The sequence below is a fragment of the Cynocephalus volans genome, chromosome 10, assembly GCF_027409185.1.
Source record: "Cynocephalus volans isolate mCynVol1 chromosome 10, mCynVol1.pri, whole genome shotgun sequence".
NCBI classification, from domain to species: domain Eukaryota; kingdom Metazoa; phylum Chordata; class Mammalia; order Dermoptera; family Cynocephalidae; genus Cynocephalus; species Cynocephalus volans.
This window is the reverse complement of record NC_084469.1, coordinates 53,142,914-53,165,171: the sequence shown is the minus strand read 5'-3', so window position 1 is coordinate 53,165,171 and position 22,258 is coordinate 53,142,914. Positions and strand designations below refer to the sequence as shown.

Sequence of the window (22,258 nt, the reverse complement as noted above, 5' to 3'; positions counted from 1 at the left end):
TCATCTCGTTCATTCAGCACATTTATGGAGCTCCTGTAGTGTGCCAGGCACTGTTCTAGACTCTGGGCATATAGCAGTGAACAGGATGGACAGAGATCTCTGTCCCTTGGTGCTGATGTTCCAGTGGGGGAGATAGATAGGATTTTGTTATTATCAACAGGTTGTCAGGGAACTTCCACTGAGCAAAGACTTGAAGGAAGTGAGGGAGGGAATCACGGGGCATGTGGGGGAAGAGCGTTCCGGGATCAGAGCACAGCAAGTGCCAAGGCCCTGAGGTGGGACTTGCCTGGCACATGGGAAAGCCAGTGTGGCTGGAGCAGGGTGAGCCGAGGAGAGAAGGTGGGAGATGAGGTCAGAAAGGGGATGGATGCAGATCACGACAGGCTTTGTGGGCAGCTGTAGAGACTTGAGCTTTTGTTCTGAGTGAGGCAATTGCCAGGGGAGGGCTGTGAGCAGAAAGGAGGGACACGATCTGCCGTGGTTTCTAACAGAATTGCTCTGGCTGAGTGTGGGACAGACCGAGGGGCAACTGCAATCCTCCAGGTGGCAGGTGATCCAGGCAGGAGGTGACAGTGAATTAGACCAGGGTGGGGACTGTGGAGGGGTCATATGTGGTCTGATTGTAGATAAGTTTGGAAGATGGAGCTGACAGGATTTTCTTTCTTTTTTTTTTTTTAAAAAGATGACCGGTAAGGAGATCTTAACCCTTGACTTCCTGTGGTCAGCACCACGCTCAGCCAGTGAGCCAACCAGCCATCCCTATATAGGATCCAAACCCATGGCCTCGGTGTTAACAGCACCACACTGTCCCGAGTGAGCCACGGGCCAGCCCTGACAGGATTATCTGATGGATAACTTGTGGGGTGACAGAAAGAGGAATCAGAATGAGTCCAAGGCTTGCATCCTGAACCTTTTACTGAAGTGGAAATGCCTTTAAAATGGACTGTTAAGGGCCAGCCCGTGGCTTACTCGGGAGAGTGTGGTGCTGACAACACCGAGGCCATGGGTTCGGATCCCATGTAGGGGTGGTCGGTTGCTCACTGGGTGAGTGTGGTGCTGACAACACCAAGTCAAGGGTTAAGATCCCCTTACTGGTCATCTTAAAAAAAAAAAAAAAAAATGGACTGTTAATCCCACAGGGCCTGAACCATGCTGTTCATTCATTCAGGATTAGAAACTTCTAATGAGGACCTTATAGCAATGGAATTTTAGAACGTTATTCATTCGGTCATTCATTCAGCAAATACTGAGCATCTGCTAGGTGCCAGTCTCTGTCACCAAAACAAGACAGAACAATCGCTGCCTTCATGGTACTGACGATCTGAAGGAAGATGAGAACTATCTAGTGTGTAAAACGGTGAGGAGCTGTGCAGAGAACATGACGCACAGGGGGGTGGGGACATAAGCAGCTACTCGGGGCGGGAGAGGTAGGATAGCATCTGGGGCAGAGTGCTTGGGATGAAAGAACTACCCGAAGAGTTTGCTCCACAGGAAGCTAAAGTGGGGTTTTTTTTTAAAGCCCTCTGAAACTAACTGCTCAGTGGAGGGCAGCCTTCCTCAGAAGGAAGATCGGGGCTCTTTGCAATCACAAGAACTGCTCCTTAGGACAGGAAATCTGAGTCCCTAAAGGGACCCAGGGACCCAAAAAGGGATGTGGGCTCCATGGGTTTGGAGCTCAGCTTCTCAGGTCTCCTCCTCCAGGAAGCCCTCCCTCACTCAGACGGGTCAGGCCCCTGCTCCAGGTTTTTCCCCAACAACCACTCTCAGTCTTCGTGGCATTCTTGGTGATAAGTATTTGTGCAATGTTGATCTCCCCCACCACAATGTCAGCCCCAGTTGGACAAGCAGCTGATTCGTCCTGTCACTTCTGTGGCACCTGCACCCAACACAGGACCTAATATTCACCCACCAGTGTTTATTGAGCACCTACTATGTGCCAGGCCCTGTTGTAGGTGCTGAGGATACAGCAGAGAATAAGGCAAATCCCTGTGCTCAGGGAGCTGATCCTCTAGCACCCAGGATGTGTTTGTTGAGCAACTATTTACTCCTATCAGTTGGCTAGAGCTTAGTGTTGTAACACCAAGGTCAAGGGTTCGGATCCCCTAACCAGCAAGCCATCCCCCCAAAAAAACTATTTGTTTCTAGGATAGGATGTAAAAGAATGGCAAGCAGATTCTCTCAGGTTGGCTTTCTCTGACCCTCCCTCTCAATTTCTAAATCCTAAATGTCAGCTTCTTCCTGCACAACCAGTGTCAGTCTGAGCCTTTTTATGACAGTTTTGGGGGCCATTTTGCTGTCTGATAATCCATTTCTGTCCAGCTTATCACCTTTCCCTGGGGCCTCCTTGGCTTAAGTCAAGTCATTCTCCAGTTGAAAAACCCTCAATAGCTCTCACTTGCCTCAAGGAGAAAAAGGAACTCTTTGGCCCTACTTTGCTGTTTCTCGAGCTCACATAGGCCTAATGGCTTCTTCTGACTCTATGACTGTGGGCCCCTCCTTCCTCACCCAGTTAGAAAGGGGCAGAGTTCAGTCTGGCTGATTAGCTCAGCTGGTTAGAGCACCACCCTGTAACAACAAGGTCAGGGGTTCAGATCCCTGAACCAGCCAGCTGCCAAACAAAGAAAGAGGCAGAACCTTTGGGGACCCTTGTCCCAAACTTGGTGCCTTTGGGGGCCAGATGTGTGATGTGTCCTGGCACCTAAGGGAGCTGGGGTGAGCTAGAGAGGAGGTGCCCTGTAGGCAGGGGGTGGTCCTTCCTCAGCCCCACCCAACTGTTCCCCCGGAGCCCCGAATCCTCACCTTTGTCTGGATTTTGTGACCAGCAATCTCCAGACCTTCCTGTGTGGTCTTAGGCTAATTCATATTTGAAACAATGCTGTGTGCGCCAAAGCAAATGCTCGCTGGACCCAGCTTTGGCCCACATCAGTCTTCTGACCATATCTGCTTGACTTATGGTACCAGGCCCTGCAAAGAGCTTACATGACAACTTCCTTTAATGAAATTGTCATGAGGGACCCTGCAGGGCAGCTTTAATGCTCCCATTTTGCAGATGGAGGAGTTTAGGCTTGGAAACAAGGTCACTCAGCTGAAAAGAGATAGAGCCAGCCGGAAGCCCATGTCCATCTGCTGTGGGGTCCACACTCTCTATGCTCCACATTGCAGCTCCTCCAGAAGGGAAAAGACATTTTTCCCCCACTGAGTTGTAAGATGTGTGTAGAGATGATGGATGTGTAATACTTAGGCCTTCACTGATGGCTTCTTAACCAAAGTTCCTGAGACTATCCCTGCCCAAGGGATTGCCTTCTACCAAGGACCTCTCATTAGGGTGACCTGTTCAAGTTCCCTGGATTCCTGTGTGTGTAAGGTTAAGGCCTGCACACCATCTCTACCACCCATCTTGGCCAGAGAGCTGGGCAGCAATTGCCCCTTGAGACAGGGCATGTGCCCTTGGGCTCACCTCAGGGCTGAGTGTCAAGGGCTACTTGTAATTATACTGACCTCGCTGTGTTTATTTAACAAGCACTGATCTCTCATTTCCTGTGGCCCCATGCTAAGTGCTCTACAAATATTCTTTAATCCTTATAACAACACCTGGGAGGTGGGCACTATTATTATCCTCATTTTACAGCTGGGAACTGAGGCATAGAGAGGTTAAGTGACTTGTGCAAGTCCACACAGCCAGTAAGTGGCAGAACCAGGATTCGAACCCACGCAGTCTAGGCCCTCAGTCGCCATGCTGTACTGCCTTGCACAGCAAAGAAACATTCTTCCTTGTTCCTGTTTTTATTAAAAGTGGAAACAGGGCTGGCCTGTTAGCTCAGTTGGTTAGAGTGCAGTGTTGGTAACAAGGTCAAGGGTTCGAATCTCCCTATCAGCCACCCGCCAAATAAATAAATAAAAATAAAAGTGAGAAAACGAAGGATAGGCTGAGAAATGAAAACATATGTCCACATAAAAATCTGTACTGGAATGTTCATAGCAACTTTATTCATCACAGCCGAAAAGTGGAAATAACCCAAATGTGTGTCAGTGGATGAATGGGTAAGCAAATGTGATGAACCCATACAGTGGAATATGACTCAGCCTTCTAGAGGGGTGATGCTACCTAGGGATGAACCCTGAAAACATGTCATTAAGGGAAAGAATCAGACACAACCACCACATGTTACACTATATGAAATGTCCAGAATAGGCAAATCAAGAGAGGGAGAAAGTAAGTTAGTGGGGATGGGGGTTTCTTGTGAGGATTATAAAAATGCCTAAAATTGATTGTGGTGAGGGAGGCACAATTCTATGAATATACTAAAAGCCATCGAATTGTACACATTAAATGAGTGAATTGTATGGTCTGGGAGTTTTATCTCAATAAAGCTATTAAAAGGGCCGAGCCCGTGGCGCACTCGTGAGAGTGCGGCGCGGGTTCGGATCCTATATAGGAATGGTCAGTGCGCTCACTGGCTGAGTGCCGGTCACGAAAAAGACAAAAAAAAAAAAACTAATAGGCTGAGAGTGCTATAGGTTTCATAGACAGGTGAGAAAAAGTACATTACTGTGAGGGAAAAAATAAAGACTATCATCACACTGTTAATCTTTTAAATTTATTTTATCAGATGGAGGAACTTAGGCTTGGAAACTGCATGGGTTTGAGTCCTGGCTCTGCCACTCTTTGGCTATGTAACCTTGCACAAATGTCTTAACTTCTCTGTGCCTCAGTTTCCCCAGCTCTAAAATGAGACATACATTTTTTATTGTTTTATTTTCAGGAGCTTTTCCCCCCAAACATTTTATAATTAAAAAAATATTTTTTCACTTTATAATGAAAAAAAAAAACTTTTTTTTTTTTTTGGTGGCTGGCCAGTACAGGAACCTTGGTGTTATAAGGCTGCACCCTAATCAACCGAGCTAACCAGCCAGCCTTAATGAAAAAATTTATTTATTTATTTTATTTATTTTTTTTTTTTTAAAGATGACTGGTAAGGGGATCTTACCCCTTGGCTTGGTGTTGTCAGCACCACGCTATCCCAAGTGAGCTGACCGGCCATCCCTATATAGGGATCTGAACCCGTGGCCTTGGTGTTATCAGCACCACACTCTCCCAAGTGAGCCACAGGCCAGCCCTTAAATGAAAAATGGTATAAATTAGAAGAATGACCTGGGAGCCTCCCTCATCCTGCTCACCTAAACTTGAAAGCGGGTAACCTTTTTGTTTTTTTACTGAACCCTTTGAGAGTACACTGCAGACATGACCTTTCAACTCTGTATCTTCTAGGAGAAAGATAATCTGCATAACGACAGTTTAATTATCACACCTAAGAATATTAAGAATATTAACAGTAATTCCATAATAATATGTAATATAGTCAAGACTCAAATTTCCTTATTTTCTCCAAAAAAGTCTTTTCAAGCTGGCTTTTTTGGAATCAGGACCCAGTGAAGGCGCCTTCACTGCATTTGGGGTCCACATTTCCCTGTGTAGTCCCTTCAGCATGGCCCTGCCTGCCCCGAAGGTCTCTAGGTCTCTCCCCCACCTGACGTCTCTCTTTCCCCTCTCCCCAGGAGCCAAGGATGTGCAAGTTCGAGTGCCACCCGAAGTGCGGGGCTACCTAGGGGGTACCGTAGAGCTGCCATGCCACCTGCTGCCACCCGCCCCTGAAGTGCGCGTTTCACAGGTGACCTGGCAGCGCCTGGACGCAGCTGAGGGGAGCCCAAATGTGGCTGTCTTCAACCCTAACTACGGCCACAGCTTCCCCAGGCTACAACCCGGCAAGGAGCGGTTGTCCTTCGTCACCGCCGGGCAGAGCACAGAGAAGGATGTGGAGCTGCGGGACGCCACGCTGGCCATCCGGGGGCTGATGGTGGAGGATGAAGGAAACTATACGTGCGAATTTGCCACCTTCCCCAACGGCACCGTCCGGGGGGTGACCTGGCTCAGAGCCATAGGTGAGCAGGGTGGGGTGCCGGAGGCAGCAAGGTAAAAACATCCCCTTTCAGGTCTGTTTCTCTGCTTTGGCCATAAGGTTGACTTTTCTGTTGTCTTCTGTCAATCAGCAAATGTTCATTAAGCACGTACAGTGTGCCAGATGCTGTGTGTGCTGGGGACACAGCAGGCAACAAGGCATTCTTTCAACAAATATTTATTGAACATCTACTATGTGCCAGGTCACCATTCTAGGCTTTAAGCAGTAAGACAGAGCTCCCTGCCCTCCTAGAACTTACATTCCAGTAAGGGGGTGCCAGAGAGTAAATAACAGAAATGAGAAATACAAGAGTAAGTCAGGCAGCTACAGGTGCTATGGAAGTTGGACCAGGTAGGGGACACAGGGAACCAGTTACAATTTTAGCTGCAGAGGTCTGGTTATATTTGAACAAAAACTAGAAGGAAGGGAAGAAGCCCTGCAAATATGTAAGAGAAGGGAGTTCCAGGTAGAGGGAACGGCAAGTGCAAAGGCCCTGAGGCAAGGCACACCTGGAATATTTGAGGGTCAAGAAGGAAGTTGGTTTAGCTGGGGATTTGTGAATGGGGGGAAAGGAGGAGACAACATCAAGGAGGTAATGGGAGGATGGATCACGGACAGCCATGTGGACCATGCGAAGACTTTGGCTTTTGCTCTGATAGAACAAGCACTAAAGTATGTTCTGAATAGCAGAAAGATGTGATCTGGCTTGAGTTTTCACAGGCTCCCTCCAGCTGCATATAGGGGACTAAAGGTGGAAGCTGGGAGAGCACAGAAGAGGCAACTGCAAAAGTCTAAGGTGGGAGATAATGGCTTAGAATAAGGGACATGGTGGCCTAACTTAGATAGAATCAGCAGGGACAGCATCTTAGGTACTGAGTGTAAGAAGGAGCCACCTGCACAACAGGGGAATGGATGTACAAGCAGACGGAACAGCACCTGCAAAGGCTGGGAGGTGGGCATGAGCTTGGCACATCCCAGAAATGGAAAGATAGCTAAGGCCAAGGGCTTGGGAGACCCTCAATAAAGCAGGAAAACCAACAGGGCCAGACTGCATGGGCCTCACGGGTAGAGGCAAAGAGGTCAGACTTCATCTGCAGTGACATGGGGAGCCATTGGAAGGGGTCACACCGCAAGGGAGACCTGGTCAGATTATTGAAATTATAAAAAGATGACTGGCTGCTGTGTGCAGAGCCATTGGAGAGGTGGAGAAAAGTAGAAGGAAGCAGGGAGACCAGGCAAAAGAAGGCAGACAGGGCAGAGGGAAGTGGGCAGAATAAAGATGCTTTTAGGAGTTAGTAGGCACTGGCTTGTCCTTAGATTGAAGGAGAAAGAGGATCAGAAAGGATTCACAGCCTCCTGGCTCCAGCAGGAGGGTGACTGGCACAGCTACTTGGCAAAACAAGAAAGACTTAGGGGAGGTATTTGTTCTAAGGATGCTCTTTCTTGCTAAATCTTGGAAATCTCCTGGGATCCCACCTTCCCCCAGCAACTTCCCAGAAGCCACCTCACTCTGGATGCTTTATTTTCCCCTTCTAAGTCCCCAAGGGCTTGAGAAGGCCACCCTTTACTGTCCCTGGGTAAACCCTTCCCTTTCCAAGGAACCCTGAATGAAACCACAGTTGTCTTCCGTAACTCAAGGCATAGCTCTTCTCCCTGCCCCTCACCAAAGTCTCTCTTCTTGTGCAATCGTTTTTTCCGTTCAAGAGATACTTCCAGAGCACCTATTTAGTACCCACCAGGTACAATAGGTACTGGGACAGGAGCAGAGAATAAAACAGCCAAGCCTCTGCCTTCATGGAGGAGCAGGTGAAGCATGAGCCACCAAGAGGAGGCGGGACAGAATCCAAGAGGTCAGGGTAGTTCCTGAGGAAGTGAGGCTTGGGCTGGGATCTGGAGAGGGAGGAAGAGCAAGCCAAGGAGAAAGGAGGCCAGAGCCATCTAGATGCAAAGTGGCCAAGAGCCCAAAGTGGGTGGGAGCAGGGACTGAGGGGGCGGGGGTGGGGAGCCCACGCTGGGCTCCATGGGCCAGGGAGGCTCCCAAGGGGAAGTGGTAGGTTTGGGTTCGAGAATACCGCTCTGAGTGAGGACAGATGAAAGAGCAGCCAGGGAGGATGCGGGGAGGCCTGTTGGGTGCTCTGTGGTGGTCAAGGGAGAAGGTGGTAGCAATGGAGGCGGGAAGAAGAGGAGAGAAGAGGACAGTGGGAGGTGCTGTTCCTCTTGGAGGTTTTTTGTTTTGGGGGTTTTTTGGGGTTTTTTGGTGGCTGGCCAGTACAGGAATCGAAACCCTACACTTTGGTGTTAACAACACTGTGCTAACCATTGAGATAACCAGCCAGCCCCAAGGTTTTGTGTTTTTTTGTTCTTCCTGATATTTTCCCATGTTTTCCAGGAGGAGGGGTTGAAAGGGAAAAAAAAAAAAAATGACCAGCTTTGGGAATTTCTGTTGCCTTTATCCCACTTCTATCCCACAATCTAATGGTGATTACAGGAAAAGAAACAGGAGGCCCTTGCAGCTGGACCTTTGAACCACATTATTTGGCCATGGCTTTTTAAATTAAAAAAATTAAAAGCCTCTTCCAGGCTTTTGGGCTCTGTGTCTGCATTTCTGGCAGAGCAGAACAGTCTAATGTAATGGCCAATACTTAGGCAGCAGAGTGTGTGCCAGACACTGCCTGCCCTAAGCACTTCACATATCGATTTATTTAATCCACGCAACAATCCTGTGGGGTGGGTACTTTTACCATCCCCATTTTACAAAAGAGGAAACTGAGAGACAGAATGGCAAAATCACTTGCTCAAAGCCGCGTAGCTGCTAACCAGAGAGCTGGGATTTGAACCCAGGCAGTTGGGGCCTAACTGCTCTGCTCCACTGCTGAGACGTTTGTTGAACAACTGCAAGCAAGGAGTGACGCTCCCTCTGGTCCTCTCCCCAGCCCAGCCCCAGAACCACGCTGAAGCCCAGGAAGTCACACTCAGCTTAGAGCCAGTGCCCGTAGCCCGCTGCGTCTCCAGGGAGGGCCGCCCACCTGCCCGAATCTCCTGGTTCTCTCCCCTGGACGGGGAGGCCATAGAAACCCAGGTGCCAGGGCCCCTGCCCGGCACATTCACCGTCACCAGCCGCTTCTCCTTGGCACCCTTGGGCCGAACAGATGGTATCAAGATCACCTGCAAAGTGGAGCACGAGAGCTACCAGGAGCCGGTCCTGCTGCCTGTGACCCTTTCCGTGCGATGTGAGTGCAACAGGAGGTGACCCCCCCATCAATACTGCCCATGCTGGCTCCTGTAGGGCTCTGTGCACTGTCCCTGAATGTTGTCTACATTGATTCCCGCGGGCCAGATTCTGTACTACCTTCCTACCCCTTTGTCTCTACTGGCTGCCGTGGGCAACATCTACAAACTTCCCCCTCATTGTCTACACTCGTTTCACTGGGCTCCTGCCATGCTGCCCCCAATCAGTGGTAAGCTGGGTGGGCTTGCAAGAGCCAATTTTATATATTTCTTCCCAATTCTGCATCCAGTAAAGTCTTATGGGTAACTTGACATCAACTATGGAAAAATATTCACACTGAGGAAATTGGCAAATACTACAAATCAGGGTTTGTTTGGAGTTTTTTTGTTGTTTTTTTTTTCTGTTCTTTAGAGAGCTGGTTTACCAGCATAAAGCTGCCACTAACATCTTTTCTGGCTCCCTTGGGCCCCAGTTGATACTGCTCCCTGACTGTCTATACCAACTACCCTGGGCCGTGGGCTGCACTCCCCAACCCAGCATTGTCCGCACACCTTCCCACACTGTCTAAATGGGTTTCCCTGAGCAGTGACTCTTCTGGGGTCTCTGCAGACCCCTGCTCCCCAATATTATTTACATTGGCTCCTCTGGGCCCTGTTGATTCTTACCCCTCCCAAAATGCTGTATGCTAGCTCTTCCAGAAACTTCCTACACTGACATCCCTTAATAATACTCACAGAGGCTCCCCATGGCATTCTTTACACAGACCCTGTCAAATATTAACTTTATTAGCTTTTCTAATCACTGTCCAAATTTAGCCCATACCCCACCCAACTGGATGTTATCTAGATTAGCTCCCAGGCCATGCCTTTGTTTACACTGATTCGTTAAGCCTAGTCTGTAGAAAAAACAAACTCAGTTTCTCCCACTATACCCATACAACATGCTTCTGACAACAGATGTATAGAGATTTCTCCCCACAGCAAGCAAGCAGTTCTCCAGCAGACACCAGCTGGGCACCCTACAATTCAATTCCAACTCTATCTTCCTGGAGGTAGAGTCGGATCCCACAGGATGAGGGCTCCGTCCCACAAGACTGCCACCACTTCAAGATGAGCCAATTGCAAGTCCTAAGCCACTCCCATATCAAATATTCTGGACCGGACAAAAATAACACGCACATATACACACACTGTCTATAGTGGCTCCCTGAGGCACTGCCTGCACTGAAAAATAAATCCCTCAAAATTATCCACAGTGGCTTCCTGGGCAGCATTTGTACTGGCCTTAACATATAGAGCCTGGACTGATTTGCCTCAGACAGTCTCAACCAGTGTACCTACTGCCAACTTGACCCATTTCTTTAGGATTCCCGTCTATCCACTAACCTATTCCCCCACTGCTGGGATTCTCCCTGTCTCTGAGCCAGTCCCCCTATTTCCTCCAGATCCCCCTGAAGTCTCTATTTCTGGCTATGATGACAACTGGTACCTCGGCCGAAGTGGGGCCACCCTGAACTGTGACGTCCGCAGCAACCCAGAGCCCACAGGCTATGACTGGAGCACGTGAGTAAAGTGGACCCAGACTGCTGTGTCTGTGGGAGGAGGGGGCTAGACTCATTTGTCATGAGAAAGCGGTGCTGGGAGCCAGAAGTCCTGAGTCCTCAAGGATGGAGGGAGCTGGCAGTATGGCAGTCCAGGGGTAAGTCAGATCCCTGGAGCTTGGCTCCTGTATTAGTCCATTTCTGTTGCTTATAACAAAAACCTGGAATTGTGTAATTTGTAAGAAAACAAAATTTATTGCTTTCAGTTTCTGAGGCTGGGAAATCCAAAGTCCAGGAAACAAATCTAGCGAGGTGACCCTACAGCAATGCAGGGTGTCACATGGCAAGAATGGCAGAGCAGAGAGGAAGAGACTCCCATGTGTTCTCCTTTTAAAGTCCACAGAACCATGCCCTAACCACCATTATTAATCCATTCACTAGGGTAGGGTCCTCAGAATCCAATCACCTCTTCAAGGCTCCACCTTTCAATTACCGTAATAGGATTTCTCACCCTCTTTACACTGTCACAGTGGGGACTAAGTTTTGGGCTGACATCAATCCACAACATTCTGCCCTGGCCCCCTAAAACTCATGAACTTTCCACATATAAATACATTCATTTCATCCAGATGGCCCTAAAGTCTTAACTTGTTTCAACTCAAAAATCCAAAGTCTCGAGGTCCAATCTGTTAAATCAAAACAAGTTATTTTCTTCCAAAATACAGTGGTGAGACAAGCACAGGGTACACATCCCATTCAAAAAGGGAGAAATAGGGCCAGCCTGTGGCTCACTTGGGAGAGCGTGGTGCTGACAACACCAAGTCAAGGGTTAAGATCCCCTTACAAGTCATCTTTTAAAAAAGGGGCGGGGGGAGAAATAGGCCAGAAGAAAGGGGTAATAGGTCCTAAGCAAGTCCAAAACCCAGCAGGGCTGGCTTTAAATCTCAAAGCTGGCAAATCATGTACCTTGACTCCATGTTTGATGTCCTCTGCACACTGGTGTGGGGGTTGGTTCCCCAAGTCCTCGGGCAGCTCTGCTTCTTTGGCTTTCTTGATCTCAGGTGATACTTTAGCTCTTCCAGGCTGGTGCTGCATGTTGGTAGCTCTAAAAGTCTGGGCTGTCCACGAAAGTCCTGTTTCCATGACTATACTAGGCTTGGCCTTGGTAGGGCTTTTCTGCTGCAACTATGACCCCACATTTCCTCTCTGCATCGATCTAGTGAAGGCTACATGCAGTGACTCCGCCCCAGTGACAGATCTCTTCCTGGGCCCCCAGGCTTTTCCATACATCCTTTGAAAATTCGGTGGAGGATGCCAAGCCTTCACAGCTCTGGCATTCTGAGAGCCTGCCAACCTAACACCACATGGATGCTGCCAAGGCTTCTGGCTTGTAGTTTCCAAAGCTGCAGGTTCAGCCACACTTGGGGCCAATTTAGCCACAGCTGGAGCAGCCTGCTGGGATACTGGTGCTGGAAGCAGCTTTCCAAGGTGGCCCTGGGAAGCAAGCCCATGGAGGCCTGTTCCCTGAGACCATTCTGTCTCCCTAGTCATCTGGGCCTGTAATGGAAGACAAAGCCTCCAAAATCTCCGAAATGCCTTTAAGGTCTATTTTCCCTTCTCATGTAATGCCTTTCTTCTGTACTCATGTCCTTAGCAAAGGGTCCCTAGTCTACACCATTGAATTGCTCTCCTGAAAATGCTCTCCCTTTCTCTACCACATGGCCAGGCTACAAATTTTCCAAATCTTTATGCTCTGCTCCGCTTTTAGTTATAAATTCTGGCTTTTTTTTTTTTTTTTTTTTTTAAGATGACCAGTAAGGGGATCTTAACCCTTGGCTTGGTGTTGTCAGCACCACGCTCAGCCAGTGAGCAAACTAGCCATCCCTAAATAGGATCCGAACTCGTGGCCTTGGTGTTATCAGCACCACACTGTCCCGAGTAAGCCATGGGCCGGCCCTAAATTCTGGCTTTATATCATGCCATTTCTGCCATAACTCAGAGTAGACTGTTGCAAGTAACCATGCAACTTTCTAAATGTTTTGCTGCTTAGAAATTTCTTCTGCCAAAGGCCGGCCTGTGGCTCACCTGGGAGAGTGTGGTGCTGATAACACCAAGGCCATGGGTTTGGGTCCCTATATAGGGATGGCCGGTTAGCTCACTTGGGAGAGCGTGGTGCTGACAATACCAAGTCAAGGGTTAAGATCCCCTTACCAGTCATCTTTATATAGGGATTTTTTTAAAAGAATAGAAAAGAAAATTCTTCTGCCAAATACCCTGGGTCAGAACCTTGAAACCCCATATTCCATAATACTTTTGGGCATGAACAGAATGCAGCCAGATTCCTTGCCAGTTCATAGCAAGGGTGATTTTTGCCCCAGTTTCCAATAAGTCCTTTCTCATTTACATCTGAGATCTTCTCAGAATGGCCTTTACTGTCCATATTTCTATCAGCATTCTGCTCACCACCATTTAACCCATCTCTAAGACGTTCCCAACTTTCCCTTGTTTTCTTGTCTTCTAAACTCCCACCAGTAGCTAGGCTTTTTCTAGCTTGCTCCTTCAAATTCTTCCAGCCTTTCCTCAACACCCAGTTCCAAAGCTGCTTCCAAACTTTCAAGTATTTGTTATAAGCAACACCCCACTTCTCTCGTACCAATTTTCTGTAATTAATTGCTTATAGTTTCTGAGGCTGGGAATGTCCAAAGTCCAGGGGACACATCTGGTGAGGTGACCCTACAGGAATGCAGGGTGTTACATGGGGAGAATGGTGGAACAGAGAGAGTCTCACGTGCTCTCCTTTCAAAGCCCTCAGAACCACACCCCTGACCACCATTATTAATCCATTCACTACTGCACGGTCCTACAATCCAATCACCTCTTCAAGCCCCCACCTTTCAATTACCATAGTAGGATTTCCCACCCTCTTTACACTGTCACAGTGGGGACTGAGTTTTGAGGGGACATCTATCCACAGCAGCTCCTGAGGCGTGTGTCTTCAAGGACCAGGCTTGTGCTTTCCTTTCCACCCTGGTATCTCCTCACCTAACCCCCACACCCTTCCAGGACTTCAGGGGTCTTCCCAGACTCAGCAGTAGCCCAAGGCTCGCAACTGAGCATCCTCTCAGTGGACAGACTGGTCAACACCACCTTTATCTGCACGGTTACCAATGCCGTGGGCACGGGCCGTGCTGAGCAACTCGTCTTGGTCCGAGGTAAGCTGGTTTGGGGAACCATGTGTGAAGACCCTGGTCTGTTCCCCAATTGTTCCTCCCTTCTGGCTTTTGGGGCTACACTGGGGGATGCTGTGCTGCCGATCTGGGGAGGGACTCAGACCTGCTTTGCTGATGGGATGTGAAGACTGGTCTTTCCCTCTTGCCCTCAGGCTGGGATCTGGATGTGGCGTGACAGGGTAGGCATGGGCAGAGGCATCAGGAGGTTGAGGCCTGTGCCGGGGGTTTCCTAGAATGTAGAGGTCTGGGAAGGTCCTTTAGGAAGCTCAGAAACACAGACAGCCCCCAAGACATAGCCAAAGAGGAAGAGCATGAAGCTGGACCAGCCCGTGATGGAAACAGGGTTGAAATCACAACTGCAGAACCACACACCTAGAGGAAGTCAGGGCTGTTACAAAGACACACGGACCCCAGAGCTGGGACCCAAGTCCCCTCATGTCAGAACTGCAGCCAGCAGGACCTACATCCACTGAGACACACCCTGTGCTGGGAAATTCTGTCGCAGAGAAGCGTTAGAATCCAAACAGACACTTACCCGGAACGTAACCCCACACACTCAAACCCGTTGTCTCCAAGATACACACCCTGGAGAGCAGTGGCCAAAACAGACTGTGCAAAGGCCAATGACACCTAGCCAGAGCCCATGCGATGACCCACCTACCTGGAAAGAGCCATTCTTAGAAAGACCCTCCCAGTGCGACCATCTGTGCAGCAGGCTGTGAAAACACACAGCGTCACAGGGGACTAACAGCCCCAGCAGGTGGGAGCAGAGCCCCTCAGAATCACACCAGAGATGTAGAGACAATCACAGACAAGCTGTCCCTACTGTGCTGACAAATACAGAGACAGAAGGAAACGTTCTCTTATAACATACACATGTACACACTTGCAGGGCCACCCAAAGGAAAACAGACCCCCCTTCAGGAGTTCAGACACTCACCAGGGAGATAGGACATATCTACTGAGAAACACTGTCACAAACAACAAAGCCAGAGAGACAACTGGCCCTCCCTCAGCCTGTCTGACATGCACACCCAGAAGGAGACACTGTCACACAGACCCACTGGAAGCAAAAAGAATCTTGGACAGCAGCAATTCCACACGCAGAGATGTCACCACTTATACACAGATACTCAGAAAGAAACTCAAAGACATTCTGGGAGGAGCACCCCCTCCGAAACTCTCCAGAAACCCCATTATGGAGACTCATTCAACAAATCGTCATCTGACAAATATTTGTTGAGGTTTCCTCTTTGCCAGGCATTCTCCTTGACATTGGGAATAGAATGGTGAATGAGACACAGTCCCTGCCCTCAGAGGCACACCCAGAAGAGGCAGCTCCACCCTGTCCCCTGCAAGACACCAAACTGGGTATATTACCCCTAAGCCTCTACCCCAGATACACACCTGAGAAACTGATCTCCCTGCCCATGCTCAGTCAGTGGGTACCACCAAGGTGTGGGGCCTGCAGAACACAGACACAGTCACACTTAAGGAACATGCATACCCCCTGCAACACACAGGCACACCGTCAAGAGAAACCCCAAGGGGCCGAGCCCGTGGCGCACTCGGTAGCGTGCTGCGCTGGGAGCGCGGAGACGCTCCCGCTGCGGGTTCGGATCCTATATAGGAATGACCAGTGCACTCACTGGCTGAGTGCCGGTCACGAAAAAGCGACAAAAAATAAATAAATAAATGAAATAAAATAAAATAAAATAATAAATAAAAAAAAAAAAAAAAAGAGAGAAACCCCAAGGATGTCCATTGCCAGAAGTACACCTCTAGGCTCAGAAAGCTTCAGAATTCAGCCCTCCAGCAATACATGTACACCCAGCAAAGCACATACACTCAGGAGCCTGGAGAGGGCGCACACAGATTCACCACCACCCCACCCCCAGAGAAAGACTCAGCACTGTGCAAAGACATCCCCCTCCCTGACTCCCCCCAAAGGCAGCCACAGACCCACCCATGATCACCCGAGGCTGCGGGTTCGGATCCTATATAGGGATGGCCGGTGCACTCACTAGCTGAGCGTGCTGTGGACAACACCACGCTGAGGGTTAAGATCCCCTTACCGGTCATCTTTTTAAAAGAAAAAAAAAAAACTCTTGGTCAAGTTGCCCTCACAGGATCTCCGAGACACAAATGCACATTCCCAGGCACACAGTCTCACACACGTTGTCACAAAGACACGGTTTGGGGTTCACACTGGCACAAACATACATGCACATGCTCCACCATGGGACACACATCTCTTCAGGGAGACTCAGGACTTTCGACCCAGAGACACACGAACAGACTTAGCCCTAAGCTCCAAAACAACTCCTCAGAAGCACAAACAGACATTCTAACACAAGCTAAAACCAGTTTCCAGCACTCCCAGTAAGAAATGTTTCTCACCACAACCCAGTGTATAGTTATAGACATGTACATTCCTTCCCCCAAAAAAGTCGCCGTTCTACATTTTTTTTTTTTTTTTTAAATATTGTTTGCAAGTCACTAAACTGATTTGACATCCTACTGGGTCAAACCCTGTTTGAAAACATCACTCTAAAAGAAAACCAGAAACAGGAGCCTGGGTCCCAGCCGCCCTGTGTGTAGAGGTGCAGGGGTGAGGGAGGGGGTGGTGTGATAGGTTGCAGTTGCATGATGTCAGTCCCTGGTGTGGGACCCAGAAGCCTCTTCCTCATCTCACACTTCCCTCCTTAGTGCTCCCTGGCTTCCTCTCTCTGCCTACCCCTACCTTCCCCCACTGTCCTCTTACCTGCTCAGCGACCGCAGGGAGCACTAAGAAAGTTGGGACAGTGGGATGCATTCTGGGGACATGTGGTCCAGAGAGGAGGTGGGCTATGTCATCCAGAGTATGTGCTCCTGGCCACTCCAGAGGGAGGAATTACCAGGAGGCCCTCGCCCTTCGCAAGGCCCTTCTCTCGAAGTGCCAAGAGCTTTAGGAACAGACAGTCTCAAGCTCAAATCCAGCTCTGATCCACCCCAAATCCAGCTCTGGGACCCTGAACCTGGAGCTTTTGTGAGGACCCCACAGCACATTCAGAGGGGGTTATAAACTGAGGTGCCTACAGGGTCCCAGAGAAATCTGGATTTCTAGGTGAAATTGCCTGATTTTGGAAATGTTGGCTATCAATTTTAATTTTTGAAAAATATTGTACAGGTGTAAGGAAACACATCTTAGGGCCGCCGGTTGGCACCCCCTCCATGCACAAAGTCCCCAGCCTGTAGGGAAGGGTCACTGGGTTCTCCCTTCTCTCCCCCACCTCCTCCTCCATTCTCTGCCCTGTCAGACTCACTTCCCTAATTCCAGTCACTCCCCACCCTGCTGCGTCCTGTGTCTCCCCCACCCCCTAACCCTTAAGATGTATGGTCTTGACTTCGTGTCTCCCTTTCTCTCTCTCTCTCTCTCTCTCTCTCTCACCCCTCCTTCTCTCTCTCCTCAGACACCCCCCGGGCCTCATCCCAAGACGTGGGTCCACTGGTGTGGGGGGCTGTGGGGGGGACACTGCTGGTGCTGCTGCTTCTGGCCGGGGGGTCCTTGACCTTCATCCTGCTAAGGGAGAGGAGGAGGAGGAAAAGCCCCGGAGGAGGAGGAGGAGGCAGAGGCAGTGGCGACAGCGACAGAGGATCCTACGATCCGAAAACTCAGGTGTTTGGGAATGGGGGCCCCGTCTTCTGGACGCCAACAGCTCCTGGTCCCATGAGGCCAGATGGCATGGACGAGGAGGAGGAGGAGGAGGAGGAGAAGGCAGAGGAAGGCCTCATGTTGCCTCCAGCCCCAGCACTCGAGGATGACATGGAGTCCCAGCTGGATGGCTCCCTCATCTCACGGCGGGCAGTGTACGTGTGACCCGGAGACACAGACAGACAGAGACAGAGCCAGGAGGGCAGACCTGCTCTCCTGCCATGCCAGCCAAGGGTTCCAGACTGGTCGGGCTTGTTTGTCTGGATGACACTGGAGTTTGAATGCTACCTCCCACTTTCCTGCGGTTTGGAGGGGAGGTGGAATTACACTAGACTTGTCTCCAGGGCTGCATGGGGAAGGGGAGGCCCCGGAAAGCTCAGTAATGGGGATCCAGAGAGGACCCCTGTCCCCCAGAGACTTGTTTTTGGCTCTGGCCTACCCTTGGCCCCTTGACACTCAGGAGTTAATAAATGCCTTGGAGGAAAACATTGGGGGTGTCTTCTAATACACATCAGACCTCCTCCTTGAGTCCTTGGGCAAGAGTGAGAGAGACAGGGACTCCTAGGTCCCAGGGGTTGGGAAGAACTGAACTGGGCCCATGGGGAATGGGAGCCTAGTGGGAGTTAGACAGGGGACAGCTGGGGGGCTCAGACCATTTGGGTCCTTGAAGAACACAGTGGATGCACAAGACCCCTGAGGCTAGTGAGACTAGCAATTGGATTGTTGGATTTTGGGTTTACAGGCTGGGGTGTTTGGACTCCTGAATCCCAGGACAGAGGCTGCCTTCCTGGGTGGAGTGGCCAGACAGATCAGAGGCCTGTGTTCCCTGTGAGAGTGAGGCTGGGGACCTGGATTCCTGGACCTCCAGTGCAGGCGGGGTGCAGCAGGAGCTAGGGCACCAGTTTCCTCTGTCCTGAGGGAATGGGAGGGCAGAGGGCTGTCCAGGTTGTGGAGGGTCTCGGGGAGCTGCTCCCCCACCCCCGTTCTTGGGTGCCCCAAGGGCACGGGGACAGGTGGGTGTGCTGGGGATACCAGGAAAACCCCACCTGTTGACACCCATGCGGCAGCCTTTGTAGGCCTCCTTCCTCTGCCCTTGCTCCAGGGCTCAGCCCAAGGGATTTTCAGTGAGTCCAAGGGAGAGGCAGCCGCCTTGCCTCCCTCCCACTCCCCCTACAAGAAAATTAAGGATTGAGGGGGTTCTTAAGCTCCCAGGTGAGGTGAGAGGAGTGGAAGGGGCTGGCCTTAAGCCCTTGTCACTTCTCTCTCAAGTCTCCATGGCCTCCTGGAAAATGGGGGCTGGCTCGGCTCTGCCTCACAAGGCTATCGTGGGTTCCAGTAAGGACATGCCTGTATGGCCCTCAGTTCATGGCTGAGCAGCCAGGAGGGGCTTCGACCAGCATCAATTTTCACGTACTCTGGGCAGACACAGCAGTGACCTGGACAGACCTAGCCCAGCACTCCTGGGACTTGCAGTCAATAATGACGACAGGAACGGCAGTGTTTGTAGGATGATGGAGTGTGTGTGTGGACTGAGCGGCGATCCCTCTCACTCCCCCATACTCTGAGCCCTCCAGAAGATGTCAGGCTGTGAAACCGGAAGCTGTGGAAACCAGATAATCCAGGGATGCAGACACCCTCCTCTGAGAAGCTCCCTCTCCTCATCTGGATGGTGGGGTTGATGTAAGGGTCACCTGTGGGGCTTTTCCACACTTGCTACTTCCTCTAGTTGTTTGTCTGTCACTGCCCCCTCCCCGCCACCTTGCTCACCCCACCCCCTGGCAATGGGGCATTTTGTCCATCTGGCATACAATATGTCCTTGGATGCCCATGCTGGGCCCTCCTAACCCATCTAGTAAACACCAACTGGGTACCGGACCTTGGGGCTCACAGGCTAGTAGGGAAACTGGCAAGTAAACAGGTATTTGCTCCAATAACTACTCTGTTAGGAGAGGCCCAGGAGCCATGAGCTTCACTCAACCCCTTTTCCAGTTAGGTTGGAGGAGACTCTTCCATGTAATGAATGAGGGATCCCAGAACCTCTCTCAATTCTCTGCCTTTTAGCTGCCCTCTCATTGCATTCCTTACCTCATCTCCTCACTGCCCCCTCCATGTGGCCCCAGCCACATGATCTCCTTGCTGTTCCTTAAAAATCTCTCACGGCTCCCTCCTCAGGGCCTTTGTGCTAGCTGTTCCATCAGCCTGCTGTGCTCTCAGATAGTCCCATGGCTCACCCCTGCATATCCTTCAGGTCTTTGTTCTAATATCACCTCACAGGAAGGCCCTGTCTGACTACCTTTGGGGGTGCCACTCCATCAATCACCTTTCCCACCCTGTATTTTACCCATTAGCCTTTATTCCAACCTGGCATATCAGATATTGTATGTGTTCATCGACTGTTGGCCTCCCTACCCACCCAGATCCTAAGTTCCATGAGGATGGAGACTTGGTTTTGTTCACCACTCTATCTCCCAGGCCCTGCTCACAACAGATGCTCCTTACTCATGCTTAGTAAGGATTAGTTGAACGAAAGAATGTCCCCTGACCACGGGAGAGGAGGTAGGCAGGTGGGCTGTGATTTGGGGTGGGGGGAGCCAGGAATAAGGAGCCGTAGCTTCCTCCTAGAGACCCCCTCATACTGTCCCTCTCCTTGCAGAGACCCCCAACACAGCAGGTGCAGGGGCCACAGGTGGCATCATTGGGGGCATCATTGCCGCCATCATTGCTATTGCTGTGGCCTCTACAGGAATCCTCATCTGCCGGCAGCAGCGGAAGGAGCAGAGGCTGCAGGGGGCAGAGGAGGAGGATGAGTGAGTGATGGGCCCTGAGAAGTGGATGAGGGAGGGGTGGCGGACCTGGGGACCACAGGGTAAGGGGTGAGGGTGGGAAAAAATCATCCATAATAAGTATGTGAAATAGACCCAAAATAACTGGGACTTCAGTGGGGTGGCGAGGAGAGTTTATTTCTCTATCCTGTAAAGTATAGGTATGACAACTCTGCTCTGTGAAGTCATCCAAGCCCAGGCTCCTGCTATCTTGTTGCTCCACCTTTCCTAGCGTGTGGCCTTCATTTCACATTCCAAGATGGCTCCCCATCCTTCTATCGAGGTCTATGTACATGATAACCAGACACAGCCATCCTGGCCTCAGTGTCCCCATTCCTACCAGTGGGAAGGGAAAGAGGAAATAGAGGGTAGCTGACTACCCTGTAAAGGAATAGCTGAGAAGTTACACTGATCACTTCCTCTCTCCCCATTGGCCAGAACCTTATCACATGACTGTCCCAAATATAGGGAAAGCTTGAAAATGTAGTCTTTATTGGGTAGCCACGTGCCCAGCTAAAATCTCTATTACTATGAAAAAGAGGGAGACTGGATATTAGGGGAAACTAGCCACACCTCTCTGTATAGAGCACTTGTTATGTGCCAGACTTGGTGAGATGCATTTTATATGTGTTACCTCAGTGGGGAAAAAAAACCAAAACTCCTATCCATTCATTGATTCAATAAGCCTTGCCTTCCTGGAAATAAACTCTCCTCCCCACCCCACTGAAGTCCCACAGTATGGAGGATGAGACACACCTGTCTCCAGACAGTAATGGTCCAGCATGGCCCAGGATGGGATGGGCACTTTAGGGAGCTCTGAGGCCAGAGGGGACACCTGACCCAGCTTGGAGGGTCAAGGAGGGCTTCCTGGAGTAGGAGACATCTGAGTTAATTGAAGGCATAGTAAGTACCTGTCATTACTATGGATACAAGATGCTTTGGTTTGTGGGTGTACAGAATGAGGAACTTTAACCTGGTTTAGGGGACAAGAAGCACTTCATGTATTCATTCATTCTTTTAACAGACATTTACTGAATTCCTCATAGTGGGTTCTGGGGACACCGTGCTGATGATACAGTTCTCATTCCTTCCCTCACAGATCTCACAGTAGGGTATGGTAATTGAATGATATCATAAATAACATTTCAAATACAAATTCACTAAGTACCCTGAGGGAAAGGAAAGGGCAGCTAGATATGTACAGCTAGATGTGACCATGTAACAGGAGTTCCTGATCCATCTGGAGAATGAGGAAGTCTTCCTGGAAAAAGAAGATTTCATGGATGGGATGGGTAAGAGTTAGGCAGGCAAGGGGGCAGGGGCAGCGGAAGGGTAAATCCAGGCAGAGGGAACAGTGTGTGCAGTAACCCTGGGGTAGGAGAAATTCTTGGGTCTTAGGCTCTACTTGATCTACTGCTACCCCACAGGCTGGAGGGACCACCCTCGCACAAGCCGCCAACCCCAAAAGCAAAGCTGGAGGAGCCAGAGATGGTGAGCATTTCCCCTGCAGCCCAAGCTATCCCTGTCTCCACACCCACCTTTTCCCACTGAGGCCAGGGCTGGGAGGGGGGCCTGGCATGGCGAGGCTGACTGTCGGGGGTTCCTGACCTGCCCCTCCCTCCCACTGTAGCCCTCCCAGCTCTTCACTCTGGGGGCCTCGGAGCACAGCCCGCTTAAGACCCCCTACTTTGATGCTGGCGTCTCGTGCACTGAGCAGGTAGGAGCTCAGGGGAGGACAAGGGTGGGTTCGGGATCTGGGTTAAAAGGCCAGAGGTCAGGCCTTGAC

The 22,258-nt window shown here is 50.3% G+C and overlaps 1 protein-coding gene across 2 annotated transcripts in view; it reads left to right on the top strand.

Moving 5' to 3' along the window:
• Positions 1-22,258, top strand: part of NECTIN2 (nectin cell adhesion molecule 2) — a 29,421-nt gene that overhangs the window by 5,288 nt on the left and 1,875 nt on the right. Inside the window, exons 2-8 of one of the 2 annotated variants that reach the window (XM_063111400.1) lie at positions 5,557-5,940; positions 8,891-9,187; positions 10,631-10,748; positions 13,790-13,938; positions 20,304-20,457; positions 21,900-21,963; positions 22,103-22,189. In XM_063111400.1, the coding sequence (XP_062967470.1) occupies positions 5,557-5,940; positions 8,891-9,187; positions 10,631-10,748; positions 13,790-13,938; positions 20,304-20,457; positions 21,900-21,963; positions 22,103-22,189 (1,253 nt within the window). Of the gene's footprint in view, positions 1-5,556; positions 5,941-8,890; positions 9,188-10,630; positions 10,749-13,789; positions 13,939-17,408; positions 18,137-20,303; positions 20,458-21,899; positions 21,964-22,102; positions 22,190-22,258 lie in introns of those variants that run through there. The other variant, XM_063111401.1, reaches the window with a different exon arrangement.